General features: G+C 33.7%; 1 protein-coding gene across 3 annotated transcripts in view; it reads left to right on the plus strand.

Moving 5' to 3' along the window:
- The window catches only part of LOC137387006 (calcium-activated chloride channel regulator 1-like), a 261,390-nt gene that overhangs the window by 234,202 nt on the left and 12,589 nt on the right, over positions 1–14,599 (plus strand). For all 3 annotated transcript variants that reach the window (XM_068073282.1, XM_068073283.1, XM_068073284.1), the window contains 7 exons: positions 869–1,078; positions 3,029–3,187; positions 4,812–4,932; positions 7,041–7,132; positions 11,680–11,791; positions 12,894–13,046; positions 13,769–13,906. In XM_068073282.1, the coding sequence (XP_067929383.1) occupies positions 869–1,078; positions 3,029–3,187; positions 4,812–4,932; positions 7,041–7,132; positions 11,680–11,791; positions 12,894–13,046; positions 13,769–13,906 (985 nt within the window). The remainder of the gene's footprint in view (positions 1–868; positions 1,079–3,028; positions 3,188–4,811; positions 4,933–7,040; positions 7,133–11,679; positions 11,792–12,893; positions 13,047–13,768; positions 13,907–14,599) is intronic.

The following is a 14,599-nucleotide window of genomic DNA, read 5'->3' on the forward strand; positions in this document are numbered from 1 at the left end:
TGAACAACTCGGACCTACCACTGCAAAACGGTGCCATCTGAAAGCAAATACTCTTTCCAAAGCTAGTAGGAAGAACTATAAATTAGTCAAAACCTACGATAATATGTTGTAAAGCTTGAAACTGTTTTGGTCTCAGCGTGACTATGCCTAACTTTGATAGATGATTTTTGAATTGCTCCATTTTTTATCAGTAAATGAAATGAAACCACAAACGTGAAAACGCAAGAGAATAGTAACCTACGATTCTTATCGTTTTGTTATCAAACGGTGTATTGCATAACTACCCAGTCTATCAAAAACATAGGGCCTTTCACTAGATCAAGTCATGTTACCGTGACGATGGGCTTTTAAACGCGCCAAATCTAATATATCGTGAGATCGGAATCTATCGACACGCTTTCATTAGTATCCGTCTGAGCGTCATATGTAACATATGTCGCTCGTTTTGCCGAAGTTATCTTACCTTTTTTTCGCTATGTGTCCCAGGCTCTCTCTCCCAATCCCCACGAGAGCCATGCCCAGGCTAATGGATGGTATTATCTGACACAGGAACAAGTGTATCTGCAGATCTCAAATAAACATTGCAAATCAAGCGAGACTTTAGATGGTCAACTAACAGCTTGAGTTTTAGCGTTGTAGGTTATAGCCTTTGTACTGCCTCAACAAGCTGACCATTACTTATACAAAGCTATGACATCAGTAACTAGATGAACTGCATGCACCCATTCAGAATAGGTCTGCATCACAGGCTAAGTTTCACCCAAGAGTTCTGTTGCCTAGTGTAGAAGTTGATGTCCTGCTATACTGAACTAATGCTTTAGTCTCCAATGATTCGGATTGAATGTCAATGTAGTATTTCCCCTTTTAGGTCCAAAACAAAGAGTTTGTTATACCAGCTGGTGAGGGTTCACTTGAATCTACAGTTGATTTGGATGAGACCATCGGGTTAGATACCAAGATTGTTGTTGACTACAATTCGGATGTAAATCTAACCGTAGAGACGGAGAAGAACCTCACAACTATGATAACCAAATACCAAAGCCTTCAGCTCATTGTTGCTATGTTGAAAGGAGAGGCGGTAAGCAGACCAACAAGTTTAAATTATGAGGAAAAATCCTGTTTAAATTTAGTGGTGACCTTGGTTAGGTTATCAGAATATGGCTGATGTAATCATTTTGCACACTCTCACTCAATGTTTCTATCATGGTTACCATTGGTAGATGAATTTTTGTCTTATCCACTTTCTACATTTGGTTTCTCGGTAACTCTGTGAGCTACCAAATGGGTGTAGCATTCGGGCTAGCCGCATGACCAGCATTTTCTACCAAGGGTAATCTTAAACTTGTTAAATGTCTTCCTAATTGGTCCCTTGTTGTTTAGCTATATAAATGGTTGACATTTAAATTAGTTAAACCAAGCTGTCAGCATTAATGCAACGAGTAACTTGTCGTGACCTCTGGTTTGCACAGCTACTTCTTGGATTCCTTTATTTTCAACAGTTAAGACTTGAAAATAAGGGAATCGAGTAATCCAAATAGCCCGCTCTCTCGTCTGCATCTTAGGTGTATGTATAGTTTGATGCTCGAAACATCTGTTTGACGAATAGTTAGTAATTAAGGATCTTCTCAGCGTATTCCTTCGGCTCCTCATCACAATTCATCATTGGGTGGCGTGAGACAAAGTTGTGGTGAAGCAAAAACCTTTTCAACCAGCTATTGCTTGCTTAGAAATCTTCACATAATGACAAAGTGAGCCCTTCGCTCTAAATCAACACCGACGCGGAGGTTCTTTTGAGATTGCTGACTAGTCTAAATGATGAGTTTATCTTCAAAATCCTTGTCATAAAAAGACGTCCTTGCCCGACACACTTTAGAGTTGCTTGCTATATGAGAAATTATAAGGCACTTTTAACTGAGCCTCAAGATGTGTTCTTGTTTGGGCCAATCTTTGGCACACGAACAAGGAACCTTGTGTTTTCCAGCTTTTGCTTTGTTGTATATCTTAGCGCATGCAAAAACATTAAGCTGAAAGTGCAGGTCATACTTCTTTCGTTTTAAAGAAATAGCATCCTCTGATTCGTAAGTGCTTGACATGTCTGCCAAAGTTTATATATTCTCGTCGTGTTCTTAGAAAGTTTAACACACAAATATGTGGTAGGTGTGTTTTCATTGGATGTTAAGGTATCAATCTAGTAGGCTTAGTCTCGTAGTTTGTACAATCCAATAGTATTTATCCACTTGTCTAACACGTGATTAATGCATGGAATATTGGTCTACAAAATCCTAAGTCCATCAAAATCGCAATGGTCTTCTGTTAGCTTTCTTTACTAAGAAGCGTGACAAATGTCAAAGTGGCAGTCAAATAAAGGTGATGTTCAATTAAAGGGTATCGCTCTATTTTTCAAATCTTCTATTGTGACTGTCAAATAAAGGTGCCGTTTAAAACAAAGTAGCGTTCAAATACAGGTTTTACAGTAGTTGAATAATTGTAAGTAAAAGGCTTTTGTATCTGATATTTATGTGGAATCATTTTTATCTTGCTTCCATTTCCTAAGTTTTTACTAATAAGGATTTTGTGCTTATTTTATTGGGGCTGTTTATCAATGCAAGAAACATATAGCTGTTGCAAAATCTTAAAATTCAGCATAGCTTAGCATTCATTGAGTTTTTTGTGATACTTTATCAAAATTATTTTTGTGTTACGAAAATACATGATAAGTTGTATATGTTTAGCTGCACTAAAACTGTAAAAATGGTTAAGCTAGTCAAATCTTTGCTACAGATGCATATACAAGGTCTCTCATGATAAGAAATTGAAACGCATAATCATAAGTATTTCAACATGTCATTGTGCGGATGGAAAACTAACTGATACAAATCTGTAATTGATTTTGGTATTTATATAAGTTAAAGCACAAAGAAGTTATAATTATATAAAGTTGTTAAAACTTTATGCTGTATCTCCTTTTTGTTTTGCTCATACGTTGCAAGTATTCCTGTATTTATGTTAACATATATATATTTTCTAGGGTGGTTACATTAAGTATATTATCACTAAAACAAGCCAAACTGGGAGTGATGTAGCCGTGCTGGTAACTGTTACATCTGCCCCACTGCCAGGAGTCGAACCTATAGTTGTCAGTTACAAAGTCAGTGAAAACTATGTCGAGTTTGATGAGGATACACAGGTACTCGTTTAGCAGCCTGTTATTAATTTTATCAATTCTATTTTTATTGTGTTTGAAAGAGTCAAAATGCCTCACCATCACCCTGAAACACGCTTTTTTTACATTTGGTATGTTCAACTGGTAGTCTTGGTATAGCCCTATTTAAATTTTGGATTTTGTTCAAGGTTTTTGCTGATAGTGCTTACATAAAATTGCTACATATATTGCAAGGCCAAACCAAAGAGTAAATTTAATTTTGTCATTCAATTGAATTAAGAGGAAGCATTGTAAAACCTTAGATTTTATATAATTATAATCTTTGTGTTGCATGACTCAATTCATAACAAATTCATAACATGAAAACCAAGTAAAAACTGTTTCGAACATTTTTATCACAACTGCGACTGTATGTTACTAAAATATTGTGCGACACTGTATAACCTTTATTACTGTACTTGACTATATACTGAACACTCCAGACTTTTATCAGTTGTGCTAAGGGATGTGGAGACTGACCACAATTTTGTAGTTTTATGATAAGTTTGTAAAGTCTAAAACTAGGCGCGTCCCATCATAATTGCATTTAAATACTTTCGAGAGAAAATTGTTTGCTAGTATAAGCCAATTATCACAATTTGCACTGCTACTCAGAGCGTGATTAAATCAAAATATGAGTTGCCATCGAATTTTGGCGAATTCATTTAAAAGAGAATTAAACAAGCAGATTTTTCCGTTTAAGGCACTCTGCTTGGCTTCAAAATATACTCAATTGATTTGCAAGGGTTGACATTTCACACACTACACATTTTTTCAGCTATCAGATACAAAAAACAACATCTATTTGCTTGCGATGCTACTTAAAAATTGTTTTAGCGCAGCATACCGGTTTTGTCAGGGTAGATTCGCTAGTTGTCATTGGATACATTGATCTATAGCCCATCTATTTGAGAAATCGATTCCTGTGTCCATTGTCAAAAGTTCGATGTCGAACGTTTGATATGAAAAATAACTTAGTTTTGAGATAATTGTAGGCTTAGAAAATTACTCACCACCTATTTCCATTTAATGGTGGGCTCTTGAAAATTCAAGGCTACCCTAGTAGTCAGTGAACTAACCATTAAATGTACACTTACCAGCTGCTACAACAATTTCCATTCATGTTACTCTTTACATATGAACATCAACCCAATGATAATATGCACTCGATTGATCTTGCATTGCTATCTCTTTTAGCATTTCCCCGCGTTCTTTAGACATTTACTGCTTTTTGCTGTATATATATAATTAGTGTATACCTGGTTATTTTATGAAGCAACAAACATGAAATTTCGCCAATAATTTTTGCTAATAAGCCTAATATTTTTGACACAATATTTTGCATGTTATTAAGATGTTAGCAGCAATATGTCAGTATTTCTCTATTTTACTCATGTTTCAGCTCATGTGACAAGTACAATACACTAGTGCTATATACTATTAATCACTAATGCTGGTGATTTATGCTGCTAAATATGCTACATTAATCAGCATATTTAGTAGCATAAATATATTGGTGCTGATAATGGTTATGCAAAATTTTTCTAGCGTTTTAAGATATTAGCAGCAATGTACTACCAATTGCTGTATTGTATTTATCACGTTTCAGTTCATCGGTTATGTGGGAGTTTTTCAAGGATTCTCTCCTGTCTTAAACCTCTCAGTTAACACTCTTATGAATCAACCAAATGGCCGTCTTCTTTCTGCGAAGTACGTTGATGATGGATCAGGTAAGAAACTTCTAGAAGCCTCACAGTACTAGTTCATTTTGCAGTATTTAAGTTCTTGGATTAAAGTAATTAAACTTGTTGTGTTAAAATGTGTACATGATGGCCTTTGTTACTGGGAGCTGTCATCATGAAAGGCTTCAAGTAGTGTCACCCTGACTCTTTGAACCCTGGCCATTTTCGTCAACAAATGCCAAATTCCCTGGACAACTCATCAAAAATTTTGACATTTTAAAATTAGTAAATATATCTAAATATGCTCACGATCGAATGATATTTTGTGAAACACTGAAAAGTTATTCCAAAACACTGAGAATGTCATCAAATAAAACATAATTAGTTTTACAGTTTTTTGGGCTAGAACCAAAAGAATTCGAATGATTTCAACAAATTCGGAAAATGTTTACAATATCATCACATCTATTAAGCACAAGGTCATCATCATCATTTTCTGACACAACATCATTAACAAAAATGTAGCTAGTATCTCATAATTTTTCATCTGTCTCAAAAGCATTTATCACATACCAACAAATGAGTTGTATCAATTTTTTCCGCGATGTCATCTCACTGCAGATATTATATTAACAATGGAAGTTGGTAAAAGACATTTGAAAAAAGGAATAAAATGGGAGTGAAATTTCCAGTCTTACTGTGTAAGTAAATATCAGTTTGTTTGGTTTCGCCGTTACTTAGAAACAATGTGTGTGTACATAGAGCCATATGAATACCGGTATATGGGCCGTCACAGGTTCTGACACATGCCACACAACACCGGAATACTGACTGGAAGGGTTCAAAAGGTTAAAGGATGCCTCGACATACGGATGAAATGCATAGCCTGCTGACAAATAAATCCACCAATGAGAATTAGCCTTGGCTATGTGAAGGTCATGACATCTGTGCAGGATTTTCTTGTAACATTAGTTGAGTGTTGCCAGCATATTTATTACCCGATACGAAACATCCATTATTCATCCACAAGTCCTATGCTGGTGATAGGATTTGTATAGCAAAAAACATAGCAATTCACATCGCTATGTTTTTTTCTCGTAGAAGATATAAAACGGTATAAGTATGCTTTAGGTTGATGACATTAATCGAACAATCGACAAAATGTGTTTTATCAGATTTATTTAGCGATAGAATTATCGGAAAGGTTTCATTAACAGCTCCAATTTGCACCAGTAGTTTTCATGAATCTGTTACAACTAAGAATTATTTTGTTCACATAAAAGTACAAAGATAAGCCTTTGAGATGTTTGAGACAAAGAGCTGTTTGTCATAAACCTTGTTGTCAGCAATGTTTAAAAGCTAATCTATGATGAAACAGGCTTGCATTGGAAATACACAAAATGGAATCAAGATAATATTCATTAACATCAATTTTTTCTGCCAGTTGCTCATGCATCAGTTTTATCTCTAATGATGTTGACCAACTTGCTCATGTTGACATACTGCATTGAAAATACATTGTTAACGTGTAAAGGTACTATTCCTAGTACACATTAGATACTACTGCTAGTCCATATTCTGTACTATTACTAGTATGTTATGGGTACAAGTACTAGTACATAGTTTGTATTAATACTAGCACATATTTGGTACCAATATTAGTGTATTGACAGGTCTTAAGTTGTTGCAGTTTTTTCTAAAACTGTTGTGTAGACAACTTGTGACATTGACCTGTGATATATTATGCGTCACTGCTAGTAGCTCTCAACTTAAACCTACTACTATGTAAATCACTGATAAGTCATCCAAAGTGATTTTGCGGAAAGAGTTGATGGAGAGAAGGTCAGATAAAGCCGGGAGAAGACAAAAAGAAAGGGAAAAGTAATTTGAGACGGGAAAAAGTGAGAGAAGAAAGAAGAGGGCGAAAGAAAAAGAGGGGGAGAGAAAGAGGAGTAAAAGCAAAATGACTGGAGGGAAAAGAGTGGAATAAAACGGGGAAATGAGGGGGAAGAGAGAGTAAAAAGAGAGAGAAGAGAAAGAGTTGAAGTAGGAAGAGCAAGGGAGTATTAAAGTCCTCTAAGCTCACTATTTTTACCTATCTCAGAGTTATACTTTATGATTATTGAATTACTTAATTGGAATATCATCAATTGTAGGTAAAGATTCAACACCGAATGATGGAATCTACACAGGATTTGTTCCTGCTCATCTGATTGATGGAACTGGTGGGAGCTACTTTGGAGTAGATGTAAGCTGGAGTACATATCACTCATGGCACACACAGTAGCTATTATCTGTGGTGTTTCCATTGCTAATAGTGATATATTGATATCGAGCATATACATTACTCAACTTACCATAGAATGTTTAGTTTTTTAGGATGTTATTTTAAATGATTGTTTTTATACGATTCAAATTTTTTACAGCATTCGTACGAATTGTTATTAGTACTAGTATATATTGCATACTCAAACTAGTCAAAATTGGGCAGTAACAATAGTGCATATTGGGTATTAATATTTGTACATATTAGTTCCAAATACTAGTGCATTTAGGTACTATTCCTAGTATACATTGGATAACATAGCTAGTCCATATTTCATAATATTACTAGTATGTATTGGGTACAAATACTAGAACATAGTCGGTATTAATACTAGTACATATCAGTTGTACCTTTTTTATATTGGCTAACAACTTGAGTTTAGAACCAGTGTATCTATCTTTATGGAAATTTAGAAGTTAGTGACATCCAAATCTGCCTGCTTGTTAGTCAGCTTTGGGTAGGGTGTGAATGTTACAAATACTATCACACGATCATCCCTTCATGTCTTACGGCTGCTGTGTGTTATAAAAGACCAAGGGCTTTTTAAGCCGACAACTATCTGTTCAAGTTAGAAGTAATAATCACGGCTGCTAATTAGTTATCACGCCTAACTATTTGGATAGGGAATTAAAGTCAATTGTTTTTACTGTCCATTACATAAACTACATAGTATCACTTTTAATAGATATCACTATTATAAAATCTATATGATTTCACTATTGTAATAGATATCACTATTATAAAATCTATATGATTTCACTATTGTAATAGGTATCACTATTATAAAATATATATGATATCACTATTGTAATAAATATCACCATTATAAAATATATATGATATTACTATTGTAATAAATATCACCATTATAAAATATATACGATATCACTATTGTAATAGATATCACTATTATAAAAGATCTATGATTTCACTATTGTAATAGCTATCACTATTATGAAAGATGTATTGTATCACTATTGTTATATCTATCACCATCGTAAAGGACTAGGTGAATGCCCGACGTTGCCCGGTTATAAAAAAGTGTACAAAAAGGGACAGAAAAATTATTTTTATTTAACATTTACCATTCTAGTTTCTAAACTTCATGTTACGGGAAATGTGTTTTTGTGCAGTTCAAATGAATTAAAAGAAAAAAGAAAACAACTGTAAAGATTTTCAAACTTTTTCAAACTACTGTAACTTTTAAATTTTATATAATGAAAGAAGTGTTTTGTTGAAATAAATTACGAAGAAAAATAAAACGGTAAAGGTGCTTAAATGTAAATGTGAAATAATTAGCAAGTAATGGCTAAATTTTGTCTGTTTTGCTACGATTACAATGAAAAATTATTTGATAAACGATTATACTATTATTATACGATTTTAGTTCGTTTCAGTGTTGCTATCATAAGAAAAAATATCATATAGACGTGTAGAATGGTATAGAAATTGATAGTAATTATCTAAAGCAATCACTGCCTGGTAAAAATCATCAAAATCATCATCTTTAAAAGATAGTAATGAAACAATATGTTAACCTTAGTAACTGTAGTTATCTACAATAGCTTTAGTGTATTTTGCGCTTATGATCTGCAAGAAAATGTAACATTACAATGTACTATGTGCAGAATTTTTACCTTCAAGATAGGCGTGTAACATAAACGCTGAATCTAACTTATATGAATTTAGCTTTATTAAAACGTAATTGAAGGAAGTTTCACTGCATTTTAGGAAACTTCACCAAAATTTTATTTTACCATAACGGATGAAGCTGAACTGAGATACAATAGCCAAATTTTAATTTCGAGGGAAATTATTGTTGATATCGTTTTGCGGAAAACAAAATAGCCCTAGTACGGCTTGCACGAAAAAGCGTCGTGTTTCATAGAGTTAATAGAGTTTCAATTAATACATTAATTAGCATGTGAAATCAGAAAAGGATGTATACAGTATACAGTAAGCCCTATGAGTTGTAAGAGCCGCGGTTAAACAGTAGGATTACAAGCCTGCGGGTGCAATCGTTGTGAGTTCGAGTCCAGCACGATGTGAGATTTCCATTCCAAGATTTTAATAGCTATAGCTGGACATATCAAACTAAACACATACATACAGACTAACCTTAATATATATATATATATATGTATATATATATATATACATATACATATATATATGTATATTTAGATAATATATCACTACTGTAATAGATTCACTGTTATAAAAGATATACGATATCACTATTGTAATGGATATCACTATTATAAAAGATATATGATATCACTATTGCAATAGCTAACAATATTATAAAATATACCGTAAAACCTCTAATCAAATGCCATTGCGCTCTATTTTTTAACCCTTCTATAGTGGCGGTCAATTGGAAGCGGCGTTCAATTAGAGGCCGGCGGTGAATTTTTTAAATAGTTCGTCAGAATTTTCGGAAGATAAATTTTGCCCTATTACGGGCGAAGCGAGTGTTGCCTATGTTTTGCTTTCCTTGGAGAGCGTGGTGGAGCAATATTAAGCCTTTTGAATGAAATAAATCTGCGAACTTACCTTCAACTTGTCAGAGATATCTTAATAAATACGCATTGCGAAACCGAGAAATATCTCTACCAGTTGATATGCATTGCTTGCAATTGACCTGCTATGATATTATAGTCTGTGCCCTTTACAATTTGTTATCATTTTCAATTTTTATTTCAATCTAAATTTGAAGGCATGTTTTTATTTTATATTTATATTTAACAACGTTGCATAAAATCTCATTGCACTCATCGATATGTTTGCTACAGTTGGCAATCAAAACTAGCTTTTCATGTGCAATAGAAGTGTAGTTATGAGCATCGATCCATTGTAAGCTGTGTTAAGACAGCCGCAAGGATGCTATTAAATAACATGCTATAAATCTGCATATTTATAAGTTATATAATGATAATCTATTAAATGATACAAATATATATTCATGAACAAGTGACATAAACGAACCATACTTATATTACATGCAGAAACAAAAATTAACGTTTTTAAAACGAAATTGTTTCCAATGCTCGCTCGGATAGCTGGTCTCAACTTTTTTCTGCACTGCTAAACTAGTCGATATTAGCATGCGAACAATTTTTAGCGGAGCAAAAGTTTTACGCACTGAGCAATTTTTTTGCATTGAGCGCATAAGCAACGCATAAAAATTTGCTCGCGAAACATAACCTCTGGCCCAAAACAGTTTTTTGTGCTACTATTAGCCTGAGACAGTACTTATTTCTATGGCATTGCTCTGAAAGCTCATCTACCATCGTAAATTTAAATTGTTTTTTTAATATAGTTACATATACTTTGAAGTATCAAGACCGCGTTAAACAAGGAACTACTATTAATCTGAGACCGCTATTGATTATTTCTATGGAGTTGCTTTCAGAGTTTTAACAAAAAATGAAAAGCTTTGGAATTGGACAATGAGAGAATTGGTTGTTATTAATGCAAACGATTCTTTATTAATACGATTTTGTGGACACTTTTCTACTGATCACTTGATAATGTTGGGTCATAAAGATCAAAGATAATCAAAGTGGCGATCGAATGGAGTGGCGTTCGAATGGAGGGTGGAGCTCTATTTTTCAACCCTTCTCTCGTAGTGGCGGTCAAATAGAGGTGGCGTTCAATTAGAGGTTCTACGGTCTATGATATCACTATTGTAATAGCTATCACTAGGGTATTAAACCATAATAATATAGTAATGCAAGCTATAACATATTATTTTTGCACTAGCTCAAAATTTGGCTATGTATAACATTGCTTGAATTTTTTTCATCAAACTAGTTGAAAAATTATCAGCTTATGAAAATTTTATCATTTTTATTGCTGTTATAACTATTTTTCAATAGATAGGTTTGTACAGAATATCACATGGCAAACAGGAAAATTACATAGTTTGCAGCTTTAGAATGTTACATTGCGTAAAGGGTAGGCAGTGGATGGTAATTCTGAACATGACTTTTTAGTGAAAATATGTAAAATCCTCAAGCTATGCCTCATGTAATTTCCACTGCCATAAGCTTTTGCAGGTAGATTTTTGTTATGGGTTTTAGTGAGTTTTTCATGCCAAAGTGAACCTGCATAGTAACGATCATACTGCGAAAGGTTCTCAAGTCAAAGTCTGTATTAATGTTTATTGCTCTAAAATTAGTTTCTGGTTATTACTCATTCAGTGCCAGCAATTTGTCAGACATTTGAACTCCTAACATGATGCTGCAACAATCATACTTGGAAGGACAACAATCTTTGTTGCATCCAAGCCTGTATTTATTTTAAAAGTAATGAAGCACTGAACTATTTATTTTTACCTAAAAGACCTAGATGGTATGTACGACGTGGGAACTGTACTTTTATTTTTCTACTGAAAGTTTATCTAGATATTCATCATTTCTACGCAATGGTTAATTAGTGTATACATAAGTTTCACTAACTCACAGGTCAATGTTACTGGAGAGGGTCTACTTCCAGCACCCGTAGAAGAAGCAAAGAGTCGAGGAAGGAGATCGACTGGCTATTCTAGTCTAGGAAAGTTTTCAAGATATTCTAAAGGTAAGGTTTGTTGCAATGCTTTTTAATTTCATTCAACAATTTCTTTTGTAGTTTTGGTAACTATAGTCGCCAAAAAATGTCATATAGAGCAATGAAGCTAAGGATCACTCTATTTTAGTTCATATGTGAAAACGAAAGTATTTTCGCAATTTGTAAGGATTTGTGGATGTACTAGAATCACAGACCATTAGCTTTCAATGTCAATACATTGATGTTAAAAGTTTTTGCTCACTAACTCACTAAGCCATCTCGATTACTTATACTAGTCTAGTACCCTGGTAGTCTAGTGTGCTTCGAGAAATAATCCGGTGTGCCAATGAATCACAGAGAACATGCAGCTGCACAATTAATACCTAAAGGTGGTCGATTGGTGCAGGTGGTAGACTGTCATTCTACCAATTTGAATGTAACAAGTTCGAGTCTTACTGAAAGCCATCTTTTACCATGCGTTGAAAGCACAGGTCTTTCCAAAATCCTCGCTTTGGACTTACATACATTACCAGTGTTATAATAGTAAATATATTTTCTGTTTTTCTTGATTTTCTAAATTTATTTGTTTACTTTGCAGCGTAGACCTAGCTGTCTAAAATGGAAAATAATCAATTTGATTGATACTAAACATGTATTATCTTCTTAACTTGAAGTAAAATTATCGTAAGTGTAAACCGTCAACCGAGTGGAAGTGATAAGAAAAAGGAACAATTTTGTCAATACAAGTTACTGCACAGCCATTTTATTAAGAAGTTAAGTTGGGACCTTTCCTATTTAAAGGGCAACAGGGATGAACTTGAGACGATCTTGGAATGGATTAGGCAATTTAAATTAGTTTTACTATTCACATAGCATATAAATATAATATCTAGAATGTAAATGTCCTTGAAGTGGGTTATTTGCGTTGTCAGAGTTTGTAATGTGTAGAATCTCTCCATTCTTTACAACTATTTAAAGAGTATGGTATGACACGGTATAAATTGAGTTCAGAGATGTGTTATAGATTTCTGTTTCAGAGATCCCACCTCTGATCTCTGAAACAGAGATCAGAGGTGGGATCTCTGATCTCTGTTTCAGAGTTCAGAGATCCCACCTCTGTAATAAATTGCAGGAGGTGTAATTGTTGTGAATAACTGGAAAGGTGTACCAGATACTACACCACCCGATAGAATCACTGATCTGCGTATTTACAACACTTCAAACAGCGAAGATGTGGTTACACTAGCTTGGACAGCTCCAGGAGAAGATCTTAACATTGGTCAAGGTTAGTTCTGAAATATTTTTATGGGTCATTATTAAGTAATCATTTAACTTAAAAGAAATATCACATGAATTGCAAAGTTGTTATAGAGTACAAACTTTTTAATATTTGGATTTGTCCAAGCCGACTGTGCTTTTGTCTTCATTAATCTGCTTGTCTTGTGATGGTGATAGATTGTCATGTGATAGATTCAAATGCTGTCAGCTATGCATTTTTAGTGCTGCTGATGCAATACTTAGTAATGCGTATTAATAATTAAGTTGTTTTCTTATTTTTAGAGCACTTAAATTTATCTCACAGATTGCTTTTTAGAAAATGTTTTAACAGAAGACAAATTGGGTAGTAATAAAAATTTCTCATTTCTTATAATAACAGTGGTTTATGCTAAAAGTAAATTCTTCGACGTTGTATACTTAAACAATTTATTTTGATAACGGTACTCTTTCTATGGGTTACAAGAGGAACCAAATCTTAAATTAAAGTAGTCTCATATACAATTGTTTTTCAAAATTGTTAGATATTGAAACCTAAGTACCTTTTGTATTCAACGATTCTTCTTCAGCACTGATTATTTTCAAGTCAATTTAAGGGCACTTCAATTTCGACACAGTATTTTGAAAAAAATTCCAATTGCTCTAATTTACAGGCCTTCTAAAATAATCTGCAGACAAATTTACCCTGGCAATAAGCCTTATATTTTCGATTAGCTATGCCAATATTTACAGCTTCTGGATACCGATTTGGAGTGGCAGGAAATGAGGAAGCACAAGGTATAACACTGCTGCCTCTAGATTCTATCCTCACACATGTTTCTAGTTTACTGGTAGAGGCTGGAATGCACCTAGAAGTACAAATTAACACCAGTAAGTTTATGCAAATTTTCACTTTCTACATGTAATATTTTAAATTATTTGTCATACATTAATGAGCATTTTGTTCTGCATTAAAACTGTTGTGAATAATCTTCCCTGGTTGTATTAGTTAAGATCTGAAGATCGGATGAAAATAAATTTGCCTCGTCCTTTTGCTGAATTGGGAAAACACGTATTGTGAAGAAATTGTTTGCGGCCTATAATAGAACCAACTCAAAGCAGGTTATGTTTGTAGCCAACAGCTTAGATGGTAATTTTAGTTTGTTATGTTATTGGCAACATAATCTGCCGCTCTAACTTAACGTAATCTGCCACTCTAAAACTAAATCAAGAGTTGGCTGTAGAGTCGAATGTTTATAGCATTTTTGGAGATTTTCAATAGAAGAGGGCTTCTTATTGCTTGCATCTTCTTGCTTATTATTATTATTGCTTCTCAGTGCGCTATTAGACACGTCTGACTTTTGTTTATTGGACAGTTATCAAATAAGATAATTTGACTTCTCCGATAGTTTTTGCTTGTAACATAAATGTTGAAGTTTTCTGAACATTTTATTTAACTGATAAATATACCATCACGACAGTCATAAAGAGTATTTCAAAGAAAAAAAGTACAATAAATTTTTTATCACTAATTTATGTATTTGATTAACTTTGGCCATGTTTAAAAGCATCTTCTTGTGTAAC

Source organism: Watersipora subatra, chromosome 2 (genome assembly GCF_963576615.1).
Source record: "Watersipora subatra chromosome 2, tzWatSuba1.1, whole genome shotgun sequence".
Lineage (NCBI taxonomy): Eukaryota > Metazoa > Bryozoa > Gymnolaemata > Cheilostomatida > Watersiporidae > Watersipora > Watersipora subatra.